At 43.2% G+C, this 25,988-nt stretch overlaps 1 protein-coding gene and 1 pseudogene across 3 annotated transcripts; both read right to left on the bottom strand.

Annotated features, from left to right (window-relative positions):
* Nucleotides 1-4: 4 nt before the first annotated feature.
* On the bottom strand, nt 5-25,945 carry LOC135985908 (probable 2-ketogluconate reductase). Of its 3 annotated transcripts, XM_065629606.1 has the most exons (7): nt 25,689-25,945; nt 22,322-22,549; nt 3,691-4,075; nt 2,623-2,794; nt 1,165-1,343; nt 538-634; nt 5-163 (listed from the first exon to the last, which is right to left on the bottom strand). In XM_065629606.1, the coding sequence occupies exons 1-7, from the start codon at nt 25,905-25,907 to the stop codon at nt 10-12; spliced, it is 1,434 nt and encodes a 477-aa protein (XP_065485678.1). In that variant the 5' UTR covers nt 25,908-25,945; the 3' UTR covers nt 5-9. The 3 variants fall into 3 exon arrangements, with proteins under 3 accessions (XP_065485678.1, XP_065485679.1, XP_065485680.1); XM_065629607.1 differs by lacking the exons at nt 5-163; nt 538-634; nt 1,165-1,343; nt 2,623-2,794; nt 3,691-4,075 and adding exons at nt 16,108-18,070; nt 18,466-18,562; nt 19,273-19,451; nt 20,771-20,942 and having other exon boundaries at nt 22,165-22,549; XM_065629608.1 differs by lacking the exons at nt 5-163; nt 538-634; nt 1,165-1,343; nt 2,623-2,794; nt 3,691-4,075 and adding exons at nt 16,108-18,070; nt 18,466-18,562; nt 19,273-19,448; nt 20,771-20,942 and having other exon boundaries at nt 22,165-22,549.
* Nucleotides 11,296-16,163, bottom strand: LOC135986299 (uncharacterized; annotated as a pseudogene).
* Nucleotides 25,946-25,988: the final 43 nt, after the last annotated feature.

Here is a 25,988-nt window from a genome sequence, read left to right as displayed (position 1 = left end):
CAGGTGGCTTTACAGTAATACTTCATTAGGGATAGGAAGACCTCTAAGACCCGCTTCTATGCTTTCCGTCATGTTCTCCCTCATAAGGTGGCGTGTCTTTTTGGTGGCACTTCCAATGTGAGGAGTTATTATAACATTCTTCATCTTTAACAAAGGGTGATCCCTGGGAAAGGAAAAGAAATACTGAGCTTGTCACTCACTGAACATTCATCTGTTACTCTGTCACCTGAAAGGAGCCAGGGAAGTATAAAAAATAATAATTAAAAACTAATTGTATGACACAAGAATAGTCAGAGGAGTTCAAAATGCTGCCTAGTTTGTGGGGTTTTTAATGCAACAATCCTCCAAATGAGTCAGTGTAAATTTTGTTTGGCTAGGAGGGAAGGATTTGGGACATTGTTTCAGGAGGACCAGTGCACATACACCATGTACTCCTAGTAACAAAAATGATGTAACTTCCCACATGCTCACAAACTTGCACTTAGTCTAAACCACACACATACACTTATTTGTGTTTAACTTAAATACATGTTCTACCTTGGCAAAGGTTCAGGATGTGTCACATCCAGAGCAGCTGCCTTAATAAGTTTGTTTTGAAGGGCTTCCACCAAAGCATCCTGATCCACAACCAGACCTAGGGTACAGTAAGAAGGACACTATTATTTTCATATTCTGTATTGTGCTCTCACCATCATTTTGGGCACAGTGGTCAGGCAAACGGCAGGGCTAGCAATGTTCACAAAGCAGAAGCAGCAGCAGAGAGAGAGGGTGGTGAAGTGGGAGGAGGAAACTTGGGTACCCGCATTAGAGTTGGACAGTCAGGAATTTTAAAAGGAAATATGTAGTGCCAGACTTCAGGGTGGGCTGTGCCGCCCTGATGTATGTTAGCAACAACACTGCACTAAGTAAATAAAAAGCTTAAGTAGGAGATTATACATGGGATTCTAACACTCAAGCTCACTAACATTTTAGAGACCTACTTGCTCATAATTATAGAAATGCTTGAATGTTTTGCTGATACATGACCACAGACATCTAAATAATCTAGTAATCAGAGAATTTACTGAAAATTTCAGAGTAGCAGACTCTGTATTAGGGTTGGGTTTTCCCAGGACTTTTTATGCCAGCAAACCATAATGCAATTTTGTTTGTTCTGCACCCTACCTCTGCTGATATTAATGAGAGTAGCTGTGGGTTTCATCAGCTGCAGCTCCCTCTTCCCAATCAGTTTGTGTGTCTGTGGAGTCAGGCTCACAGAAAGCAACACAAAATCTGACTGCTGGAGCAAATCATCTATCTTCTTACAGTAAATGGCTCCAACAGCACTTTCTTCTTCCTTGTTTCTGAGGGGAAAAATCCAAAATTAAACTCCAGTAGTAAGTAACTAGAAAAAGTTCAAATCACCATTAAAGAAAAGGTTTCTTAATTGTTTTCTTCACTCCGGAGTGCAGAGCAGTTAGCCAGTTATCTGACTGAAACTCAGTAAAGAAAATGTTAAGCTGTATCCCACAATACCAAGTGCACTATACACAAATGTGCGATACCATACCTGTGGGGATGAAAAGTAAGAAATGAGTATCATGTAAATACACTGAATAAATAATACAATAAATGCATTTGTGTCACAGCCTCTGGTTGTAATGGGGATTCTTTTCCAATCCAAAAGCAAGACTGATGTTTGACATTAATTCCCTTCCCTGTGAAAAGTAACTCATTTGAAAATTACTGAGGAAACCCACAAGACAGGGCTGGGATCAAATGTTCAGAAATTTGTGCCACCAGCAGTCTGCTCACTCTGTGTCAGCGCTGGTTCACAGAAACCACACGCTGCAGGACCTCCGGTGCATTCCATCCATGCAAGGACAAGGTTGGGCCATGTACTGCCCAGCTCCCATCAGATTCCCACAAAAGAAAACGATGGGATGGGCGTGATGGGAGTCATGGCATATGTGAAGGACACATACATCTCACCTAGAAGAGATCAAACAGGCTCGCAAGTCCGGCTCTGCATTGTTGGCTGGGTCTGACACACCTAAGTCACAGGAGTTAACATCCTCCCTGACTATTTCTCCTTTCATCAGCCTATGGCAATGTCACCAACATGACAGGAAGGCCCAGGGAGCCCTGACTCACAGGGAGACCAGTGAGATGCATCCCTCCCATTCTTTCCTTTGTTTCTATATAAACTGGGAAATGAATGACCATCTTGAAGCAAGTCTATGTACTTTTACACTTAAAGAGCCAATAACAAGGCAGCAACTTATTGTCATTGCCCTGAAGGGACCACCAGCCCTGGCTGTCCCTGGCCAGCCCCCCAGGGCTTCTCCACATCCCAAAGCACCATGGCAGCTCCCCTCGGGGCCACCAGCCCCTGCCCCAGCAATGCTGGGCTCCAGCTCCCTCCAGCCCTGACCTGGCCTCCACCTTGCCTGATGATTTGGACTTTTGGGTGAGCCTGGCCACAATCTGTGGCCCTCACTGCTTGCTGGCACAATATTTTGTAACAATAGTGCAGAGAGCGCATTGTCCTATCCTAACATGGAGAGAACAGGAGATCAGCTTGACAGTGAAAGGTACAAATAATGTTTAAAAGCAGTGACAAAACAGACTTTCCAGCTTTACCTCTGATTCCTGTTGTGGTACAAAATCTTCATTTCAAAGGCTTTGGCTCTCTCAGCCACTTTGTAGCCAATGGTGCCCATTCCCACAATCCCCAAGGTTGCCCCAGAAACCTCAGCCCCCAGATAGTCAGCAGGGAAATACTCCGTGTTGGGGGAGACTGCCATCTGATAGCCTTGCAGGAGGAAAAAGAAAGAAAAATGTCATGTAAAGGATGTCCTGGTGTCTGGTTACTTTTTTTTTTTCCCACTTTTTACCATAAGGCAGAAGCAGAGGAGCAGTAACATGATGTTATCATGTTTCTGGATAGAAACATATCCAGCCCCTCTTCAGCAGACAAGGTAAGACCAAAGCAGCAACCTCCCTTCAATGTACATCACACGCCTGCCCATTGTCTCTCTCTGCCTGCAGTACAGATTATTGCACCATTGAAATGCACCTCAGTAACACAGCATCTTACTCATGGTGGTTCCTCAGCAGGGCTAATGAAACTGACAGTGCCATGGATGTCACCTACATTGCAAATACCAAATAGGGCAACTGATGAATCTGTTGTGGTATCATCAAGACTTTCAGCAAGGCCAAAATATGATTCCCAGCTATCTTGAGGATACACCAAAGTTGGCACAGAAAAGAAGCACAGACCATGGTGGACAGACTTCTGGACAGCTTGTTCGTAATGGACTTAGATATGTGTCAGCTTGGCAAAGAAAGGTTTCAAACCTCCTTGAAAATATCTCCTTTTATTCCACTTTTACCAAAATGTGAAAAGCAAGACTGCAGTGAACAAGTAGAATGAGTAAGTGGCTATGGACTCAGGGGGAAGAGGCCTGAATTTAGGGCTGCCTGAAGAAGGAACACAACTACCTTACTGCTACACCTGTTTGGAAATGGTTTGCACTCTGTGCAAGTTATCGTCAACATAACAGATTTGTCTTAACTTTTCCTCATCGCTGTATTTTCCTGTATTCCTACTTTTAAGCTTACCTTTGCAGCAGCACACACTTTCTAACTGCATGTTTTGAAGAGTCACCTTTTCTATAAAAAGACTACGAGCATTTCAGTTATTACCTTCCACAAGCCTCCTGGAAGATGCCAGCATCAAAGCCATTCCAAAGTCTGCAGTGTCAGTGGAAACAGCAAATGGAGTGTTGGACACTTTCACACCATAGCTGGAGAGGAGTTTCAGGTCCAAGTGATCTATTCCCACGCCAGAGGTTGCAACTATCTTCAAGTTAGGCAAGCTCTGGAGCAGCCCTTCATTAATAACTGGTTTGTGATACCACATGTAAATAGCTCTGATCTTTTCACTGAGAAACTTCTTGTTTTCAAGATATTCTTTCATGGTGATGAGTTGAAAGTGTTTCTCCAGAAATTCAACATGGTCTTCATATACTCCATGCTTTCCTCCTATACTGTCAATGAGCACATAAGGCAGTTCCTGACCCTCCATGCCCTACAAAAGCAATGAGAAATCAAAACAACATATCCTTAAGTGACCCATGATACCTTTTTAAAAAAAAAACAGGAATTGATTGGATCCATTACACGCTATTTTCCCACTTGATGGCAGAGTTGGCTGAAGATATTCACTCCCACATGCAGAATTCTTTTTGTGTCCTTCCTGTGTTAAGAAGGATGTTCAAGTTTTGTATAGCCTTGTTAGTAAGACAAGAAAACATTGTTTGTGGCATACCAGCTACGCTAACACTTAAACAAAAGAGTCACCAGATGTTATTCCAATTCAGTATTCAATATTTAAAGGCAAAGTCTTGATTTAAGAATGTGACCATGTGAGTGGAGTCTTTTAGTCCCCAAGTTCTGCCTTTGCTACCTAGGCAGCCATATTAAGTAATGAGCATGAAAGAGATTATCTCAGGAAAGGTCTTGTTTAATATAACAGGGCTATAATTTGTCAACTATGGACTTTGGAGTTACCAACTCTCTGCACATAACTTTATCCCTTTTTTTCCTTGGTATTCTTCAGCGTCCTGACGACTCCTCACTCTGCCGACTCTGAAATGAATCAAGTCTATTATTTCAGGTTAAAGACAAGAGACCCGCATGCTCCTCACAGCCACTCGCGAAACACAGACGTAGCGTCAGAGGTACAGAAAAGACAAATGGATATTGGGCCCGACACCAGCTGGCTGTGCTTTTTTCCTGGCTGAGCACAGACAGGATCCCCAGCTCCTGGGCTGCTGGAATAAGGCACCACTGCTTGGTAGGACCCGCGCTCCTCTCTCCTCTCCCAAATCTCCAGCCGCCGGAGCGCGGTGTTAGCGCTGCTTTGCAAGGCTTAGGGCCGGTTGAGCCTTTTCTGAAGGCGCCCGCAGTTCCCGGCGAGCCTGCAAGTGGGACTGGAGAGGGGAAGGAGCTGGACAGGCGGCCGCAGGGCCCGGCCGTGCAGGACGGCACGGAACGGGCGAGCTGCTCTCTCGGTCCCACTCCCGGCCAGGGCGCGCCGTCGGGCGGGGCGCGGAGACCCCCGGGACATCTCCGTGCCCCGCACGCCCACTCCTACCGACGGTACCGCCGACCGCTCTTTGAGTCGGGGCTGCGGCGGGGGGCCGGCGGCCACCGCCCGGCAGCGGCGCTCCCGGTGCCCCGGGCCGGGGGGTTTCGCGGCGCCGCACGCAGCACTCACCCGCTCCGGCCCCGCTCGCTGCCACCGCGCCCCAGCCGGGCCGTGGGAGGGCGAGGGTTTAGGCCGGGGTTTGGGCGAGGGCGGGGCGCGGCCGCCCCACGCTGGCACGGCGCCGGCCACCCAAGCGGAGGCTGCCCGGCCCCCGCCCCGCCGCCCGGCTGCCTGCGGCCGCCCGCAAACGTGCTGCCGCGGGCCGGCGGCTGCGGGGAAGGGGGAGGAGAGGAGGTGCCGGGGCGGCAGGCGGCCCCAAACTCCTCGGGATGCCGAGGGAGAGCAACAGGTGTTCACAAATAAGTGTGTGGTTTTTTAATGGCCTGGTCTCTCTGTTGGTCCGGACAGGTGCTCAGTCTCTTATCCCGGCTACGGGCAGTCCTTTGCCTATCCCACCTGAACCACGCGTGAAAATTTTCCAGACAGATTTCCCTGGGCTGTAAATCCCTGGTGATGGAGGTGGTCAAGTAAAGATCCAGTACTCTGTTCACTAAAGCTGTGCGGGCGGTCAGCAGCCACTTGCAGGGTGCCGTGAAACACGGCTGCTGCTGTGGGCACCAGGGATCTCTCTCCTTCCACGCTACGAAAAAACCAGCAATTGCGCACTGCCGCATCTCTCCTGACCGCTGCAGTGCTTTGCAAAGGAACAGATTACAGACTCGTGTCCTCTTGGATTCTTCCAAACACATTTTGATATGCTGAACATTAAGGCAGTCAACACCAAATCCTCTATAAAATTACTAATGAAAAGATGAAGTGTAATAAAATGTTGCAATAATTATACAAAAACATAAATTGCTCTTGTTATCCTGGTGATGATTTTTGAGTATCATTTGCTTACGTGGGTTTCAAGTTCAGGCAGTTAAACTTTAAAGCAAAAATTCATTAACTAGCAAGATGAAGTTAGAGCATATTAACTAGATTCATAGTTAAGTCTACTTGAATTTTCTTCTTAAAAAAAAAAAGGCAACAAAACCTAAAATGCTTACACATTCTCTGTTTCACATCACCTGCTTCCAAGTTTGCTGATAAGACATAATGGGTGATCTTTTAACCTACTGCTCACTTTACAATACCTGAGATCAAAGGACCATTGTAAAGCTGCTCTCAAAGACACAAGTCATTCTCACTGTGAATTGAGGAAGGAGGTCTGCCACATTTTACTAGTGAAGGTAGAAAAACGATTTTTGAATGACAACATGGTAGTGAACAAAATGAAGGAGCAATTAGTCAGAGGAGGGAAAAAAATAGTCAAAGGAATGTTCATCGTTTTTAAGCAAAAATCCAGGACATACCTATCAAATGTCAAGAAAATGGATGCGTTATGGGGTTAGATGTGGAGAGAATCACATGGCTTCAAGGCTTTTTTGTGTAACTTAAAGAATGTTGGAGTGAGTCCAGAGGGGGGGCCATAAAGATGATGAGAGAGCTGGAACATGTCTCCTATGATAACAGGCTGAGACAGTTGGGCTTGTTCAGCCTGTTCAGCCTGGAGAAGAGAAGGCTCTGGGGAGACCTTCCAGCAGCCTTCCAGTACCTAACGGCGATCTGCAAGAAAGCTGGAGAGGGACTTTTTACAAGGGTATGTAGTGATAGGACAAGGGGTAATGGCTTTAAACTGAGAGTAGATTTAGATTGGATATAAGGAAGAAATTATTCGCCATGAGGGTTGTGAGGCACTGGAACAGGCTGCCCAGAGAAGCTGTGGATGCCCCATCCCTGGAAGTGTTCAAGGCCAGGCTGGATGGGGCTTGGAGCAACCTGGTCTGGTGGAAGGTGTCCCTGCCCATGGCAGGGGGGTTGGAACTAGATGATCTTTAAGGTCCCTTCCAATCCAAACCATTCTGTGATCTGATTTTCAAGTTATGGTTCAGGAGCTGATAAATATCTACAGGAGATATATCTCTGTAGGACATATATCTGTATAGCAACACATGTGACAGAAGAGAGCAGGAAGCCATTTATATTTTGAGTGATTGAAGAGCTGTTGGAAGTACTAGGACACAATGTCACAGAGCAGAGTGTGGGCAGCTACCAATCAACTGTTACTGCAAGCTAAGTCTGTTTAAGGTAAAATGAGAGTGCTCTACCATGTTCTAAGTAGATTTAATTTGTAGAGTACCTTATAGACCTCCATGTAGTGTGTTAAGCTGAATTACAGAGTTTTGCAGTGTGCTGTTAGTTTTCTATTATAGAAAGGGGTCTATTATACCAGCAAAGTTCTCTGAAATTAATAATGTCTGTGGGTATGGGGAGAGAAGTATTGCACAGTCTGTGAATTTCATTCCTATTATTAAATATTGCTGTATTGCCATTGTTGTCTGTGTAATTACTGCAGAGCAAGCTAATGCCTGAAGTGTTAGTAAGGTGCTTGGGTAATAATTGTTTCTTAGGATTAGGCTTTTGAGGTATTGTGCTAGCCTGAAAGACTTTGGGTTTTGTTTGTTGGTCAAAATGTTTCAAATAAACCTGAATCGACCCAGTGAACTGTAATGGATCATCTCTTTGCTCATAAATTTTTTGCCACTAAATTTTTTGATCCAGTTTTAGTAATCATAAGATTGGCTGTATTGTGTTGTCCAAGCACAATCTAAGTTGAATAGCAAAGATGGGAAACAGCATCTAGTAAGCACAGGAAGGTTTCTTTAACTGTATGTCAGTTAATTTTATACTATTTAATAAATATTTATAGATTAAGAAAAGGCAGGAAACAAAGGGCCATTTTTTGCAATGTGGTTTGGAAAGAGAGGTACGTGCTTCCTGAAGACATTTTGGGAAGCTGTCCTTCAAGTGATGATTTCCAGATTGTGGAATGCCAAGTCTTTAGGTGTTGCACGTGAATCAAACCATCACTCCAATGACTCACAGGTATCCTGTTGTCTAGTGCTGTGTCTTCCTGTCTAAAGCAACCCACCATTAGGGAGGACTTCTGTAACTAATCAGCCCAGATTCTTGAAATATCTGCAAAAGTAGAACTCTAAGCAAATGCCAAGCATATTCTATTGTTTTATGTAGAAGTTAAATGAAATACTGTATCTGATTTTATGTTTGCAGCTTCATGTCTGGAGACAAGTTTGCATGTGCAAAACCTTGTGGTTTTTTCAGTTTTAGGATATTGATCTAATAAAAGGTATTTTTTTCTCTGCTATTTTAGCTTCTTGTAGCTTTGTTTTCAGCTCTGTAATTTATTGCTTAGCCTATTATTTTGAAAGAATAAACTTAAATTATTTTTATCAGAGTCATACAGGTGACATGAAAGGCATACTGGGTGCCTGTACTTCAGAGAATAGGGAGGTACCTGGGACAGTCTTGAATTTCTTGCCAGCCAACATGCTGCTTCTGAAAAGCTGCAATATCTTGTTTCCCTGAGCTGCAAAAGTTGGTAACATCATCGTATGTTAAACTGGTGAATGGAAGTGTCTTTTGGCAAGCACCAGTGACCACCTTCTGCAAGAAAAAGGAAGCAGAAATGGCTTTGTAAAGATGCATGAGACCACAGGCAAAAGCCTAGCTGCCCTTAATGGCAACTTTGGTATAAGTTTTACTGACAGATTAAATAATCATACTATTCATGAAGTCATACTACATAATAAAATGCATAGCACTGCCACTTTGAGTTGCGTATTGGTTTATTTGTCTTTTGGACCTGTACTAAGACAACAGAGAGTACATAAAGATAACTGAGAAGACAACTAACTGTTTCCTACAAATCTTTAGTGAGGTGGATGAGCACTCTTCTATTTAAAGAGAGAATTTTCCTGTGGAATTTGAATGATTAATTGTAATAAAGGGGCTATTTCTAGTGGAGGAAAGCCATGGGATTTTGATTTTTTCTATAATAATTGCAGTAACGAAAATTTGTCAAAGTATTATTTTCTCTTTACAGTTGTGAAGTTCCCTGTTATATCTCGTTTCAAATATAATTATTCTTGCAAATGTCCAGAAGCAGTGATAGAAAAGAAAATGTATATTTTTGGATTTTAATGCTGCCTGTGTTTTTATAGACTTTGTGTTCCCACCAGTTTACAGAATGGTGCTGGAGGCTTAGAGGGCTCCCAGTGTTCTTCCAAATATTTGTGCAAAGTTAAAAATCTGGAGGTAGACTGCACATAAATTGGGTATTACAAACATAGTAACAAGTTTGTCTTGAAGACTAATTTTCCTTAGTGCTGGTACTTTAAATTGTCTTCGAAAATCCCATCTGCTTTGAATAAGTGATTCTGAGTACGTTTCTGAAAACTGACTTTAGCCTCAGCATTTTGAGTCTCAGAAGCTAGTTTAAATGGAGACTTCCATATGGAAAGTCAATATTATTTCTAGCCAGGTAGCTTACTTTCTTGGTTTTGATAGCTAAAAGAATAGCAACAAAGTGAATTATGTAATCTAAAATGACATTTTCTTTAGGACTAGGGAGCCTAGCAAGAAGTGCATTGGAAATCAGAATTTGTTTTTCCTGGAGCTACCTGAAGCTACGTGCATCTATCTATGGCTGGAAGGGAAAAGTAATGTATTCCTCCAATATAAGGAAATTAAAATGTCAAAGTTGTTTTTTAATGGCACATGAAACCAAGCCATAGCTTTCCATGCCCAATTGGAATAGGTTTATTCTAACAGGGAAAACATGAGAATAAAAACCTTCAGAGCTGACAGGGAAAAGAGAATAATAAAAAGAGAGCTGTGATATCCTTTTGCTCATCAGCTAGGGAGCACTTCCCTGGGTACGAGGAGACCATTAAGAGCTGCTAGTGTGTTTTCAACTGCTTCCTCTGTTATCATGTAGGTGGTCTTGCCTGTTTTAATGCCTAGGTGAGGCATTATAATGACATTCTTTAATTTTAACAATGTGTGATCTGGAAGAACGGAAAAAAAGAGATTGTCAAGTGACCTATTGTCATTCAGCTAAATAAAGTGCAGTCCTACTTTGGCTTTTGCACTGTATTTAAGTATGAATATACAAGTCCCACTGACATCCATGGAACCTGATCACCTGTGTTCAAGTAATTTTGGACATTAAAAGGACACGTTAAGAGTTTACACTGTGTTCCTTTTACCAGAAACAGGCTTTTGCCATTAGGCAGCAATTTGAGCTATGTCTGAAGAGAAGATTAAACTCTTCTGACACATTAACCCTACACAATGATCTGGGCTGCAGTTATGCGATTCAAATAATGGACAGTGATGTCCTGGCATGTAGAGATAACAAGACCAAACTGACCCAACCCAAAATGCATTCAGCACAGTCAACTGCCTGAGGCACCATTCTGGTAGAGGTGTCTTCTTACAGAAGCTAGGTAGCCTCTGGGCCCAAGAGATCTGCAGTGCTTCAGCCCTGGATTTGGGAAACAAGCCTGTGGGGACGGAAACCTTGGGGCAATGCAGCAGATTTAAGAAGGGATGACTCAAGCAGCTTGCACCTATTCATGGCAAGTTGCACTCTCAGATAAAGCAACTTGTAAGTGGAGCCTGCTGCAGCTTCATATGGTGATTCCATGGAGGGAGTGTGATGCTCAAGCCCCCTCCTGCTGTCTCCTGGCCCCCAGGCTGCCCTTTGGCCTGTTATCAGCCGCCACATCTGGGCTGCCTCCCACTGGTATTCATGGCACTTTTCCCCAAACCTCTGCCTCTGCCAGACCCCTGCCTGCTGCAGGGATGCTCCTGCCTCCTGCTGGGTTTTTCCCATGCTCCTGACCAACAAGTAGAGATGGCAACCTGGGCAGTGGTTCTGGGTAGGTGACATCCAAAGCCGCAGACCTGGTAGCACCAGTCTACAGAGCTGTCACCAGCGCTTCCTAGTCAACTACTGTACCTGGTTTGGAACAAGAGTCTCTCTGAGTGTCATTTGCAGGTAATGATCTGGGAGTGAAAAAAATGAAAGAAAAAAAAAAAAAAAGAAGGGGAGAGAGAGGAGTTTTTGCTGTGCCTGAGCTGTCCTCAGTGCACGCACCAGCTGTGCATGGGGCGCAGTATAGTGCTGCTGGTAACGCAGCAGGAGCTGGCTCAGACCTTCTCCTCAGGCCAGTCAGTGGCACCTCAGACAATCACAATGAGAGTAGCTTGGGTTCCATCAGCTCCATCTCTCTTTTCCCCTTTTCCCAATCAGACCACTGAAGCAAGTTGTCTATCTTTTTGTAGTAAGCGGCGCGGAAAGCTGGCTCCTCTTGCTCTTTCCTGGTGGGGAAAAAAGGGATCACACTGTATTTCAGGGCATCAGTCATGAAAACATTTTCTTCAATGATGCCACTGGTATACAAACTAAAGGATCTGATTGTCACATTCATGTAGCAAACAGCTGGTAAACAAATGTGAATTTAGTCTCAGCTGACTGTTTAGGCCCTTCTGGAAGGCTTCAGGCCCTACAGCAGAGGATGGATTTGGTGCTTGCCTCTCAGCCACTGCAGTGCAGGGTCCAGGGGCTCCTTTTAAAGTCTGCAAGTGGACTAAGGCTAGGCACTGGAACAGATGGCAGCACATGGTCCATTCTTCAGGACCCGCTGTGGGGAAGGTACCCCTCACAGGTTGCAGTAATGGCTCAAACCAGAGAGGCAGTATTCACCAGAACTTATCCGTGTGAGCCCTGAGCGTACCAGTGGTCCACATCCTCTGGGCATCCTACAGTGAGCCTGTCATTTTTTGATGAGTGGGATCAGCAAGGCAGCTCTTTGGCAGGCTCCTGGCTGCCCCAGGACTTTCACAAAATAAAGTGTTCCACACAGAAAGTTACCAAAGTAGAGAGAGGTTTTCAGTTTGAACTTTTCACAATAAAAAAAGAATAGTTGCCATTTCTCCTGCTCTTCGTAAATTTAGCTGCCTGAACTTTGAGAACTAAAGAAGCTCCTGATTGCAAGAGAATGGCTTTGAATTATCTCCTCCTTAATCCAGAAATAAAGAAAGAAGTCACACTAAGAAAATACCTTCATTGTAATTTTGGACCACATGTCTCCTAGCACATGCATTCCATTGTTTTCTTTCAGTGTCCAGGTCAACAACCAGAGATTAAGTGGGTAAAGAACAGACTGGAACTACAGCCAGTTTTGCAGCATGCAGAGTGCATCTTGCTTCAGCACATAAGCTTGAAGTGTAAATGTACTTTAAATAAGCATGTTTTTCATTTCTGTTGCACTGTGCATCAATTATTCATCATAGAACTCTTACATAAATATTAAAGACTGAAAAATATTAAACAGAGGGACTTAGTAATGATACGCAGAAAAAAAAAGGATTTGTGCCTTATTTTCTCTTTTTCGTGGTTTATGAAATTCTGAAAAGACCTTAAGGAGGGTGTTCACTAGTACTTTTTTCTAAATGTGAGTTTGTTCAGCTGTTTTTATATTTTATGAAGTAACAGGAATGCCAAGCAAGGCTAGAAATTTCTGGCCTCATCGACCCTTGTGATTTGGTTAGGGCTAGCTAGAGCAGTAACCCTCCTTCTGCAGTCTGCATATGGAGAAAAGTTGTCTCAGGATATTTCATGGTTTATATCTGTAAACATTTTTTCTGCTTGTTGGCTGCAACTTTCCTGATTGCAACAGCCTCGAGTTGTACGTGGCAATCTTGCTCACCTTTACACTGAAGAGCCCCTGTGCTGGAACTCTAACAAGGATCAGATTCCCAGATACAGAAGTTGAGAGGGGCTAGATCTAAAGGGTGAAATCCAGTTAAATACTTGGCAAAATTCCCACTGGTTTGAAGAGAAACAAGGTTTTCTCAAGAACAGTGCTCAAGTTAATCAGTTCTCATATTGTACCAAGCATGTTTCCTAGCTCTCCAGTCATTCACAGTTTCAACAAGATCATTTCCGAACTTCAAAATATGGGGAAAAAATAAACAAAAGGTAGAGTTATGTCTCACTATAATAACATATGATAACAATAAAAAAGGTATAAGCTTGATTTTCCTTTTTCTTTTCATATTTCCAGGAAACCTTGGCATTTCTAATATAAAACCTAAATTAAGTTTCCAAGTGTTTAATCACCAATTAAATCCTTACAACACTGATATGAGCCAACTGTTCTTTTTTTTTCCCTTCTGTTTTAATCTTGGCCCTATTCCCTCATTTCTTGGTATATTCCTGACATAATTCCTTGAAAAGGAAATACTGACTATCTAAAAGAGAGTTTGTGCCGTAATCAGGTCAAAACATATCTTTACCTCCATGTCCTGTTGTGATTCAAAATGTTCATTTCAAGTGTTTTGGCTCTCAAAGCAGTCTTACACCCAATGCTGCCCATGCCAATGATCCCCAGAGTTGCTCCAGTAACTTGAACTCCCAGAAAATTGGCTTCACATTACTCCATACCTGAAGAAATTGCAATGTGATAGCCTGCAAGAAAGACACTCTAATATGGGAAATGAACAGGGTCCAACACTGAGGAACAAGGCAAAAGAGTCTGGCCTTGTTGTGGTGCTATATTACACTTTCAATGGTTACAAACACAATTTTAAATAGCAATGGTTTTTGGAATGTCCTAGGTGACTCCCCAATAAAACATCCTTCCCTGTCACATGTATGCAACATCCCCATTTATTCTCACCATACTACAAAAAGCCTCTTGATGTAATATCCCCTAAAAATCCTTTTACTGCTTTAGAATAATAAAAATATTGCCCTGTTCTGCATCAACAATCAAAATAATAATTGTCAGTAACACTGCAGAGTTTGGGAATGTCATGTGGTGAACAACACCAAATGTTGGTTTTGCTATTTAGAATAAAACCAGGTTTCTTGTTCACGTCTGTCATCCTCCTTGGAAAAGAAGAAGTGTGACTTCTTTAAAAATCACTTCTCAGTGATTTCCAGAATGATCTGTTAAACCTGCAAAACTTTGGATAGTTCTAGAACACAGAAAATACACTTATATGCACAAAGACAGCACTTACTAGTTTGCCAACACGGTGACAGACTGCTAATTTTTCAGTGTTCTGGTATCATCAGCTCTTCTAAGACATAAGCAGAGTATTATTAAAGTAACAAAAAATGCCTTAGGATAAAACTCAGTCATGCTAGGGCAGGGCTATCAGAAATGCCACCAAGGATAGGTTATGTAGATAGGAACAAGAAATTAATCTCCCTTTTAATCTGTCTCCTTCTGAGGTACAAATAGATTTAAGGGGAAACAAGTCTCCGCTGAGTTTCTATGAATCCTGTGGTAGAGCTGGCAAATCAAAGGTGGGTAAATTTAAATAGGATAAATTTCAAGGATCTTTTCCTGAAACAGAAAGCATTCTAACCAAGCCAAGGGTAGATCTATTTGGGGAAATGGCAAGAAAAAATTGTGGAAGAAACTAGAAAGGATGCTACCAGCAGAAACAGGAGCAGACTGGCTCGTTGCTCTCTAATGCTCTTTAAACTCCCTGATTCTGCACCAATTCATTTCAGCCTCTGAGAATATGCCTCTGTCAGCCACAGCTTTCAGCATATAGCTCTATTCTGTCCCATTGTTGCCTCCCACACTCCAATTTCTTCTGCCAGCATGTGACTGCAGCAATTGCCTGATCTTTGGCATCCCTCACTTTTGGTCAATAACACTGTATGCAGCATTACCACATCAAAAAGCCTGTCTTATGTCAAGCAAATGTCATAGTTACTGGAAATGCGCTGCTGAAGAAGGTAATGACATTGAAAGTTTTCATATGTAGGAAGCACACTTCAGTGTGTTGTTAATCGGAAACTGTTAAATTAACTCTGCAGCCATATTTATTCTAAACACTAATTCCAGCTTCAAAGACCGCTTGGCCCAAAAGCAAAAAGTTGTGTTTGAATCAAATGCGATTAGATTCTGCTCAAGTGTTTTCAACCCAGGCTCGTGTCCTGTGAAAACTAAACTCATATGACTTTATGGTTGAAATGAATGTTAGGTATGTTTGTGTATAATGTGATAATTTAGATGTATTGATGATCAGAAAACATATTAAATACCAATTAATCTATTTGCCAACCCAACATATTTAGACTTTCACATTTTATGTGAAACTATGTGCTCTACAGATAACTCTAGGAAAAGCCAAGTTAATGGTAGGTAAATCTCATATGATTTTTAGAAGCCACAAAAGAATCAAGATGTCACCTTCTATTCTTCTAGCAGATGCCAGCAGCAAAGCCATCCCAGTATCTGCTGTGCTGCTGGAAACGGCTCATGGAGTATTAGCCATCCTCACACCAAAGCTAGCTACAAGTTTCAGATCCAGGTGATCCATCCCTACTTCTGAATTCGCAATCACTTTCAAGTTTGGCAGGCTCTGGAGGAGCTTTTTGTCAATGACTATGTATACACACATGCAGGCACGTCGCAAGAAGAGCCAGAGGCCACGAATGCATTGCAAAGAGCAAGTTTTATTTTAGTTACCTCTCTACTGGGGGATCTCCGAAGTGGCACCTGAGCTCCCAGGCAGAGCTGACACAAGCGGGGACGCAGGCGCTGGTGAGTTCAGCCCTGCTGGAAGATCACTGGTGCTGCTGAGCTCGCCTGTATTTCAAGGCTTCAGGCAGGCGCAGCCTCCCGCTCTTGCTCACAACAAAGCAAGAATCTCAGACATAGTGATAAGGTGCCTAGAGTTTCTCACAGGCCTATGTTATCTAACACAGAGTTCTACTCATCAAGCACACAAGGTCAGTAAAACAATTAGTGTGATGTACGTGCTTTTTCTACAGACAGCTGCAAGTCACTTGAGCGTATTTACATTTAACTAACCTCCTCGCCAATCTTCCAATATATTCCCATACAGACTGGTTTATGCCACCACAAATAAATCGCTTAGAACCTTTTACTCATATGCTTTCTGTTTCCAAGAAATTCCTTCATGGTGATAAGATAGATATGTTTCTTCAGGAACATCACATGGCCATGCAGTATCCCATGTATGCCACCATTTCATTTACCAAAAGCCCAGGTAGCTCTGCTTATCCCATAATCTTCACAAAGAAAGATACGAAATGTCAGAAGAAAGACATATAATTATTTCCAGACATTTTAAAGAACAATCACTTTCATGACATCTATGACGTAAAATCTCATAAACCACATATCTAGACAGAGAGGTAAACAAACCAAGACAAGAAAGCAGCTCTTTTAAGTATAATACAAATTAAACACACACAGGTATTCACTTGATCAAGTCTGATGAAGTTCTGTCCCTCATGGTCTGTAAGGTTTCATATCCCTGCCACCAGGCTCATAACACAAAATTATTTCTAATTACTTAGTTTCAGACCATCAATACTCTGGTGCAACAAATCTTCTCCCCTGCCCTGAAATCACAAATTACCATATATAGTTTAGAAAAATGTTGGACCCAATCTAGTCTATGAAAAGAAATTACACAACTTCATCATGAACTTTGAGTTACCAGGTTAATTTTTAAATGCTTCATTACAGAGATTTTTGCAGCCTCATATTCTGAAGAGACACCAGTGACTTCTTAACTACACTGCCTTCTCCTGAGGCTATCATAAGTTTAAAAATAATAGACGTCTAGGCAAGAGTTTTCCAAGAAATACGTATGCACTTAAATTAAAAGAAAGGTTTCGGTTTTGTTTGTTGTTGTTGTTTGGCTTTTTTTTTTTTTTCAAGAATCACTGACCATCAGTTTGCTGGTCCCAGAGGGTCTGTGAATTAACAGCTTTTGCCTTTTTTTTTAATAGGCTATTTAAAGCTATCATTGATTTTCCATAGGCATTTTGGGAAGAACTGTGGGGAGAGCTGTTCAGGGGCTGAAGATCTTGGAATCCTCTATAGCAATACTTGGTGTTGTCTTGTTAGTGGTATTTCACTATTTACATCTGAATGTCTAACTCTTGGCATGTCTACACTTTCTGTGCTAAAACTTCATTTTACTACCCCTTCAAGAAGCCTGACCATATTTCAAAATAATGGAAAGGCTTCCTGATTTTGTGGAGGTGACAAACATTTTACTGAATTTTCTGACTTTGTTCCTTGCTCATAGGAAAGAGAATGTAAGAAAAAGCTTGACTCTGGTCTGCAAGTTAAGACTGATCACTAATTTTGCTAACTAATATTGTTTCTTGGCTAGTCAAGATAAAAGTTTAATTTTTGTCTGCACTGTGGAACTAAATATCTTGGGATTTACTTTCGCTTTGAAAAAATCCCCTCGAGAAAACTGAAGATACTTTGTTTTGATTTAACATGCAGATGAAGCAGAGCTCTTCTTAGGTTAGAAAACCTTAGGCCTACAATCATTTCAAAGGAGTCTGCTTTCTTCAGTGTTTTGATATAAAAATAGAATATTTCAATATTGACTGAAAAGTGTTTCAGGATACAGTCACATTTCTGCCGGGTATTAATGCTCAATTCACCTTTAATATATTTGAGAGGGTTACACAAACTGTTTGGTGTATTTGCTTATCATCACATGGGAGCAAGTACTGGGAACAGAACACAGGTATTCATTGAAAGACTGAAGATATCAAAGTGCGTAACTGCTCAGTTTAAAATCTTCAAACAAATATCTTATTAGTTCCACTTTATTTTTCAGAATTGTAAATAACAGTACAGAATAAGTCTAGTGAGATGACAGCTTTGCAGTATCATGGCAACAAGAGCAGTGCAGGAATAGGCTGCTTATTTTTTAGTGTAAAAGTGATACTGTAAGAAATAGTGCTTCCCATACATATGAGATATAGTGATATCATCTGGCACACATCATTTGGGAAACACTTCACTTGGAATGGGTTGGCCATTGAGAACAGCCAGAATATTTGCTATTGCTTCTTCTGCCATCATACGGATAGCTTGGACTGTCGCAGTTCCAATGTGAGGGGTTATGATGATGTTATTTAATTTTAATAAGGGATGGTCTCTGTAAGAAGCAGAAAGAACAGAATGTATTACACAGGGAATTTACAGCTATCCCATGCTAGTTGTTAAGAACTGAACCTCAGGAAACAGCAATGGCATGTTGAAATAAAAGGGCCATAAGCACAGAACCAGCAGAAAGCTGTAGAAAGCTTGGTTACCTATTTCTTCTGCCTCTCTATTGGTCTCGTTGCCTTGCCTGTCAGTTAGGCTGGCAAAGAACTGATGGATATAGGGAAGGCAAATAGTTCATCATTTATTTATGGTTGTGGGCAACTGCCTGAGGTTTTGCCCTTAAACAGTGAGAGAGGCTCCCCATGGAGATCCAGATAATGAGCACACTTATGGATACAGTTTAAACCACTTCAGATCAACAGAATGGAAAACAGGTTTCTTCACCTTGGCAGAGGCTCAGGGTATGTCACGTCCAGAGCGGCAGCCCTAATAACCTTATTCTGGAGAGCTTCTACCAATGCATCTTGATCAATAACTGCACCTGCATTGAAATAAATCTTGCTGTTGTGATGAGTTAATGAACATGTTTTTACCTGGAAGTGGGGAAAGGTCTCAAGGGTCTAGTAAGAAAAATAACAGGATCTTCATCTTGTTAGAAAGTTGAATGTCTTTCTAATAACCATTATCCAAACAAAACAGAGATTTTATTTATTAATCTTTAACTAGATGAGGATTATGGTCCACTGCATAAAGCTTTTTGTGGTATGTGACTGGTTTCAGTCTTTTCTTCATTTTGACACTGACTTTCTGTATTATTATAGAGAAATCATTTAATCTCTTCAAGCTTTCCACACTTTTCTCTCTGCCTTGTTTACTGAAACTACATCTCTCATATGCTTGTTCAGTGCCAACAGATCTTTAACCCCATGTGAGGTTTCTTTTCTACATAGCTGTATCAAATGAAACTCATGTTTTTCCTTGTACACCATTTATCATCAGTGATAATAAATCTTTCAGTTATTTCCACTAAAAAGCCCTATCTTAAGCATAAGGCTAAAGAGAAAAGAAAAACTGCTGAGCATCTCTAGATTCCATAGGACCTTTGAACACATAGCATCTGATCTATGATAAGTCATTGATTTGTAAACTGCCAGCTAGTTCACGACCCAAAGTGGGATATCAGACTGAGGTTGGACAGGAGAATGTCAACATAATCAGGCAAAACACAAGATTAACTGTGGAGTCACAAACCTCGGCTGATGTTTATCAGAGTAGCTGTGGGTTTCATCAGCCCCAGCTCTTTTTTCCCAATCAGCTTGTGAGTCTCAGGAGTCAGGTTCACAACCAACATAACAAAGTCTGATTGCTGCAGCAAGTCTTCCATCTTCTCACAGTAGTGGGCACCAACTGCCTCTTCCTCCTCCTTTCTTCTGAAACAAAAACGCACCCACCCCCAAATTGACACAACTATTTCTAATTGGCTTTAACAATCAATCAACCCTAGGAGAGATCTGGAACAGCATTGAGATTGAGACATTTGAGGTTAAGGTAAAGACATTGATAGGTACAGATGGTGGAAAGGAGGGGGGAAGGATGTGGGCTAGAGGGAGCAAGAGGTTAGAGGAGTGGTGGGACACTGAAGGAACGATGCATGTGTGAAAGCAAAAGATCTGGGGGTGTTGGTCAACAGCTGGCTGAATATGAGCCAGCAGTGTTCCCAGGTGGCCAAAAAGGCCAACAGTATCCTGGCTTGCATCAGAAACTGTGGCCAGAAGACTAGAGAAGTGATTGTGCCACTGTACTCGGCACTGGTGAGGCTGCACCTCGAATCCTGTGCTCAGTTTTGGACCCCTCACTATAGCAAAGACCTTGAGGTGCTGGAGAGAGTTCAGAGAAGGGCAACAAAGCTAGTGAAGGGTCTGAAGCAGAAAGCTTATGAGGAGCAGCTGAGGAAACTGGAGTTGTTTAGTGTGGGGAAAAGGAGGCTGAGGGGAGACCTGATTGCTGTCTACAACTACCTGAAGGGAGGTTGTAGCATGGAGGGGGTTGGTCTCTTCTCCCAAGTAGCAAGTGACAGGACAAGAGGAAATGGCCTCGAGTTGAACCAGAAGAGGTTTACATTGGACATTAAGAAAAAAGTCTTCATGGAAAGGGTTGTGAAGCATTGGAATGGGCTGCTCAGGAAAGTGGTGGAGTCACCATCCCTGGAGGTGTTTAGACAAGGTTCTTAGGGACATGGTTTAATGCTAGAGTTGGGTTATGGTTGGACTCTATGATCTTGAGGGTCTCTTCCAACTGGAATGATTCTATGATTCTATGTAGGCAATATTAGGTACAGGAGGCTGCAGAGAAGTTAAGACCCTTGTCATTGGTGCTGGTGTGAGGAGAGGGGTGACTGGCTGGGTGGGCCAGGGATGCTGCCAGAAGCCTGAAGAAGAGTCTGGCAGGACAGAAGACACAATGAGGGCACAAGGCCTGGTTTCCTTGGACAACATCTTCAGAAAGGTCACACAGCCCTTGTTCCAAACTGCTAGTAGCTAAGCACGGCAGAGTGAGCACAGGAGGTGAGGAGGAACTGCTTCCTGACCAGAGGAGAAGGGACCCAAAGTGAGGAAGTAGTGGCATGCTGGTGCTCCTCATGCTGCTTACAACTGTCACAAGTGCCTAGGAAGACCAGGGACAAAGAGCAGAGCTGTGGTTTCTGTCACTGCCCCCTGACTAATTACATGCAGAAACCAGACATTTTTACCTTCGGTTCCTGTTACGGTACAGGATCCTCATGTTGAAGGCTCTGGCTCTCTGAGCCACTTTGTACCCAATGTTGCCCATCCCGATGATCCCAAGCGTTGCTTTGGTTACTTCCACTCCCAGCCAGTTGACAGCAAAATACTTTGTGTCTGGAGAAACCGCAATCTGGCAGCCTGAATGTGAACACATGCTGAACGGGTACAAACTGACCATGAACATAGATTTAGAGGAAAGAAGCAGTTTCTTACCATCATAGCAGCGGGGCTCTGGAGCACCCCTTACAAAATAACCTTCCTAATTTTGACCAGTGTAGAGAAGGGCCTGGATGGTGCCATTCCCTGCAGCCAGGCCTGGAGCCAGTATCACAGGACGGGGTGCTCCTGGCCTCTGGGAATTAACCCTTCTGTGGCTGGAGTATTTTCTTGCAAGTTCAAATATAGTTTCTTTGACACTCACCAGCCTGCAAGCATTGACTTCACTTTTTTTTTAGCTGGGTTAAATCTCATTATTTCTTTCCCAGATCACAACCAAAAGCAGCCGCACTGCTTGAGTGGGGGTGAAGGTTGCACATCCCAGCTCAGCCAGAGATCTCTAGGAGCTTTTATACAAAGAACCTGAGGTCCAACAAGATGCAATAGTTAGAAAACATCATGGGGAAGAGGTGTTACTTCATGCTCTGGGATGGAGCAGCAGTGGTAGAAACATTATGAGTCCCTTAAGACAGAGGCAACTTCTTGTGATAGTCTCTGCTGACACCTTCCTTCTCCTGAAAGGAATTGTGTAGCAAGGGCATGTGGGGAAAGGACCTGCCTTCGAAGACACAAACTAATGTTGGTGGTAGAGTTTGGAATAACTTTGTCAAAATGACTATCGGCTATTTCAATAATAATGTTGATGCTCTTTGGGAAATACAACCCCTTGGTTTAGACAAACTCTTTGCAGAAGCAGGAAAAAAAATGAAGAGTTACACTAATTACTGCTCTAGTGGTGGGGACATGGCCATTAATGCTTGTACCTTCCTGTACCTCCTTACACTTGTTCCAAGGGGAAATGTAAAAGCGGTGACATTTGATCTGGATGCATTTTGTATCCAGTTTTTACAGCTATAAACAACCCACACAGTGAACAGCCAGAGGAAAATTAAGCCCCCAGACATTATTCCAAACAGGATATCACAAGTGACTTTAAAGTGCATAATTTAGGCAAAGGCCTTACTTTTGTCATCATTGCCTTAAAAAGAAGCGAGACATAAGAAAGGCAGAGGCCTCTGAAAATGGAGTCCTCAGAAATTCTTTTCCCTGTAAAAGCATCCCAAATATTGATTTGGACAGATCATCTGTAAAATTGAGATATGCCAAAGAAGTAGCTAAGATCCAGGAAAATTTAAAGCATTACCTTCCACTAGTCTTCTGGCAGAGGCCAGCATCAAGGCCATTCCTATGTCTGCTGTTGAGTCCGCCACGGCATGTGGGGTGTTGGTCACTTTTACGCCAAAGTTAGAAATCATTTTCAAGTCCAAGTGATCGACTCCAACCCCAGAGTTTCCAATTACCTTTAAATTAGGCAGACTTTGTAGAAGCTCACGGTCAATAGTTGGCCTGCACTCAAATATGAAAATAGATTGGATTTTTTTTCTCATTTCTTCTTTGTTTTCATGGAATTCCTTGAGGGTGATAACGCGAAAGTGTTTCTTCAAAAGCACTGCAAGGTTTTCTAGCACACCATGAGTTCCTCCTACATCCAGAATCAAAACACCTGGCAACTCTTCTCCCGCCATGACCTGCAACAGAGGAATAGAAGAAAAACTCCTTTGTTTAGAACACTCTTAAAGGAGTGATGCTGTAGTGATCATTTAAATTCACATCTGGAACTGATGGAACTCAATACTGCTTTTAGTGATACAGAAAAAATCCACAGTGGTTTGGTACTAATGTGGTACATTAGAAAAATTCCCAGTATTTTCACTAAGTGCTGATTTAGGCACCAAGGAATATCCACTCCCTCAGATCTAAATCCAGGCCTACTAGGTGTTCTTCTCAAATAGTTTCATTCTAGTCCTGAATCAAGTTTGATTTCATACAAATCTCATAGCTTCTCAACCTTATTCACAAATTCATTTCTATAGACAGTGGTATGAAATAGAGGCCACTAGAAAGTTACTTGAAGTTTCTTGCCTATTGATTATGCTTGGTGAAGCTGCAGGTGGTGTAGGGAGGCACTGAGGCTCAGATGGGTCTGACAAACATCTGTCAGGAATGGTTTAGGTCTAACAAATTTCCATGATGAAGGGCCATCCTTGGACCACTGCTACACTGCTTGCCTTCAGTGTTTTAAACATCCAGTCTATTTACATAAGATACCTGCTTCCATGTATGTATACATAGATAATCACATGTAACATATTGAAATAATGCATGTGTAGTAAGTTCTGGTCCTCATGTTGCAGAGAAAAATTTGAAAATATGACTCAGATTGAGACAAGTGGGCAAATAAAAAGGCCTACCTTTAAGTACTAACTTTAGTGCTGGCCTTATTTCTTCAGTGGAGCTTGACTCCTACTTTCTTGCAGATTTGTTGACTTGCACTGCTGTGTCACTTTGGACGCAGTCAAATCCTAGCAAAATAAACCTACATGATTTTTCCTAGCTCTGTTTTAAACTGAAGTTAATATTAGCATCATGCGTTATCCAGAACAAATTCCTCTTGCTAAGTTCCCTGTAGAAAAAACACATTACTTGAACAACAACCAAAGCATTAACCAGAGCTGGTCTCTTTCCGATGGAGTTTCTTTCTTTCCCAGTTGCCCGCTGTCCCTGATCTGGGCCAGGCCACCCACCTCCTACCCAATGCAACCCCGGCCCAGGCCCGGCTCCCACCGTGGCCTCCTCTCCTCTGCTCTCCCTCTCCTGCCCCCAGCACTGAATTTTCTAGAAAGGAGATACCGCAAAGTGGAGACTTTGGTAATTTTTCCTGATCTCCACAATTCTGGGACAAAGCTGGTACAAATTCATGCTACTGTTCCAGGACTGTTCCCCACAGCTGGAGCTCAAGCTTGTGTGGATTTTTTATGGTGCAAAATATGCTTTTCTCCCTGTCTGCTGCAAGCTAACCTTTTAAATGAGTGTATGGTGTAAAATAATACACATGCCGAGCGTACGGTGTAAAATAATACACACGCCTTTCATGAAGTAAAAAGTTTGGCTCAGGATGCCCTATCTCAAAGGCCAGCTTGATTCTGAAACCTAATGCTGAAATATCCTGGTTTCATTGCTGATCACTTCAAGTGAAATGTCTACCCAATGTGTTCAAGTACCAGCATGTTGATCCCATGAGATGAGAGAGCAGGATGGCACTGAAGTGCAACCACTGCCGGGGCTGGGCAGTGCAGCTCTCGCAGGCAGGGTTAGTTCTGGGTGTATGGTGCACCAGAAAGAAACACAGAAGGTGGGCATGAAGTTGTGACCCAGCTGGTTCAAATATACCTGTATTTTCACAGAACAGAATGTCCTGAGCTGGAAGGGACCCACAAGGATCATTGAGTCCAACTCCTGTCCCTGCATAGGACAACCCCAAAATTCACACCATGTGTCTCAGGGTGTTGTCCAGTCTCTTCTTGAACACTGTCAGGCCTGGGGCCTGTTCCAGTGCTCCACCACCCTCTAGGTGAAGAAACTTTTCCTAATGTCCAACCTAAACCTCCCCTGGCACATCTTCCTGCCATTCTCTCAGGTGCTATCACTGGTCGCCAGAGAGAAGAGATCAGCGCTTGCCCCTCCTACTCCCCTTGTGAGGAAGCTGTAGCTGCTGTGATGTCTCCTCTCAGCCTTCTCTTCTCCAGGCTGAACAAACCCAGTTACTTCAGCAGCTCCTCATACAGTTTCCTATCTATATCCTTCGTCAACTTCATAGCCCTCTTCTGGACACTCTCCAGTAGCTTTATATCCTTTTTATCCTATGGTGCCCAGAACTGCACACAGTGCTCCACGTGAGGCCGCACCAGTGCAGAGTAGACCAATACTCAAGCCACAACTAGCTGTAGCTCAAACATGAAGATGTTTATTGCTGTAGATTAATATACTGACAAAATCTTCCATAACCAGGAGATGCATGCAGCTGCTCTCTCTGTTGCACCATCTCCTTCATGAAATCTAATGGAGGTACAGGGAGTTTTTTAACATCTGCAGAGTGATCAGTAGCAGAGATTTGGGCTGCAGTGACCTCCATTTCAACCTCCTGGTGCTACCCTGTAGCACCGCTTGGGCCAGCTGTACTGACCACAGCAGCACAGCTCCACATCCCACTTAGAGTCATTTTAATTGGAAGAGATCCTTAAGATCATCAAGTCCAACTGTTAACCTAATGCTGGCACTAAACCATGTGCCTAAGAGCCTCATTTACATGTCTTTTAAACACCTCCAGGGATGGTGACTCCACCACTTTCCTGAGCAGCAGGTTCCAATGCTTCACAAACCTTTCCATGAGGAAATTTTTCCTAAAATCCAATCTGAACCTCCCCTGGTTCAACTTGAGGTCTCTTGTCCTATCTCTTGCTACTTGGGAGAAGAGACCAACCCCCTCCATGCTCCAACCTCCTTTCAGGTGGTTGCAGACAGTGGTCAGGTCTCCCCTCAGCCTCCTTTTCCCCAGGCTGAACAGCCCCAGCTCCCTCAACCGCCCCTCATAAGACTCTTTCTCTAGACCCTTCACCCGCTTTGTTACTCTTCTCTGAACTCGCTCCAGCACTTCAATGTCTTTGCTATAGTGAGGGGTCCAAAACTGAGCACAGTACTTGAGGAGGGGTCACACCAGTGCCAAGTACAGTAGCACGATCACTTCCCTAGTGCTGCTGGCCACACAGTTTCTGATACAAGCCAGGATGCTGTTGCCTGTGTGCTCCGCGAACGGTTATCAGGCCTCACCTGAAGGTTCGCCTTCAGAGTTCCCGAACACAGACCCCGGAGCGAAGGGTTATCAGCGAGAGGCGACCCCCGGGAGTTTGCTCTGAGAACGGGTATCAGGCTCCTGGAGGGCAGGACGGCAGCGGTCTGCTGGGCGTGTTTCCTCCACGCGGTAAATAAGAGAGTGAACCTGCCACCGAACTCACTTAAGTCGCACTTCTTTTGCATAAACCTAAACATTGCCCTGCACTGAGCAGAGCCCCCAATCACTCCCTCCCACTCGCCCACTGAGGAAAACTCCGCCTCCTCCGCAGGGCGGAA

This window comes from Caloenas nicobarica, chromosome 2 (genome assembly GCF_036013445.1).
Source record: "Caloenas nicobarica isolate bCalNic1 chromosome 2, bCalNic1.hap1, whole genome shotgun sequence".
NCBI lineage: Eukaryota > Metazoa > Chordata > Aves > Columbiformes > Columbidae > Caloenas > Caloenas nicobarica.
This window is presented reverse-complemented; position numbering and strand designations above follow the sequence as displayed.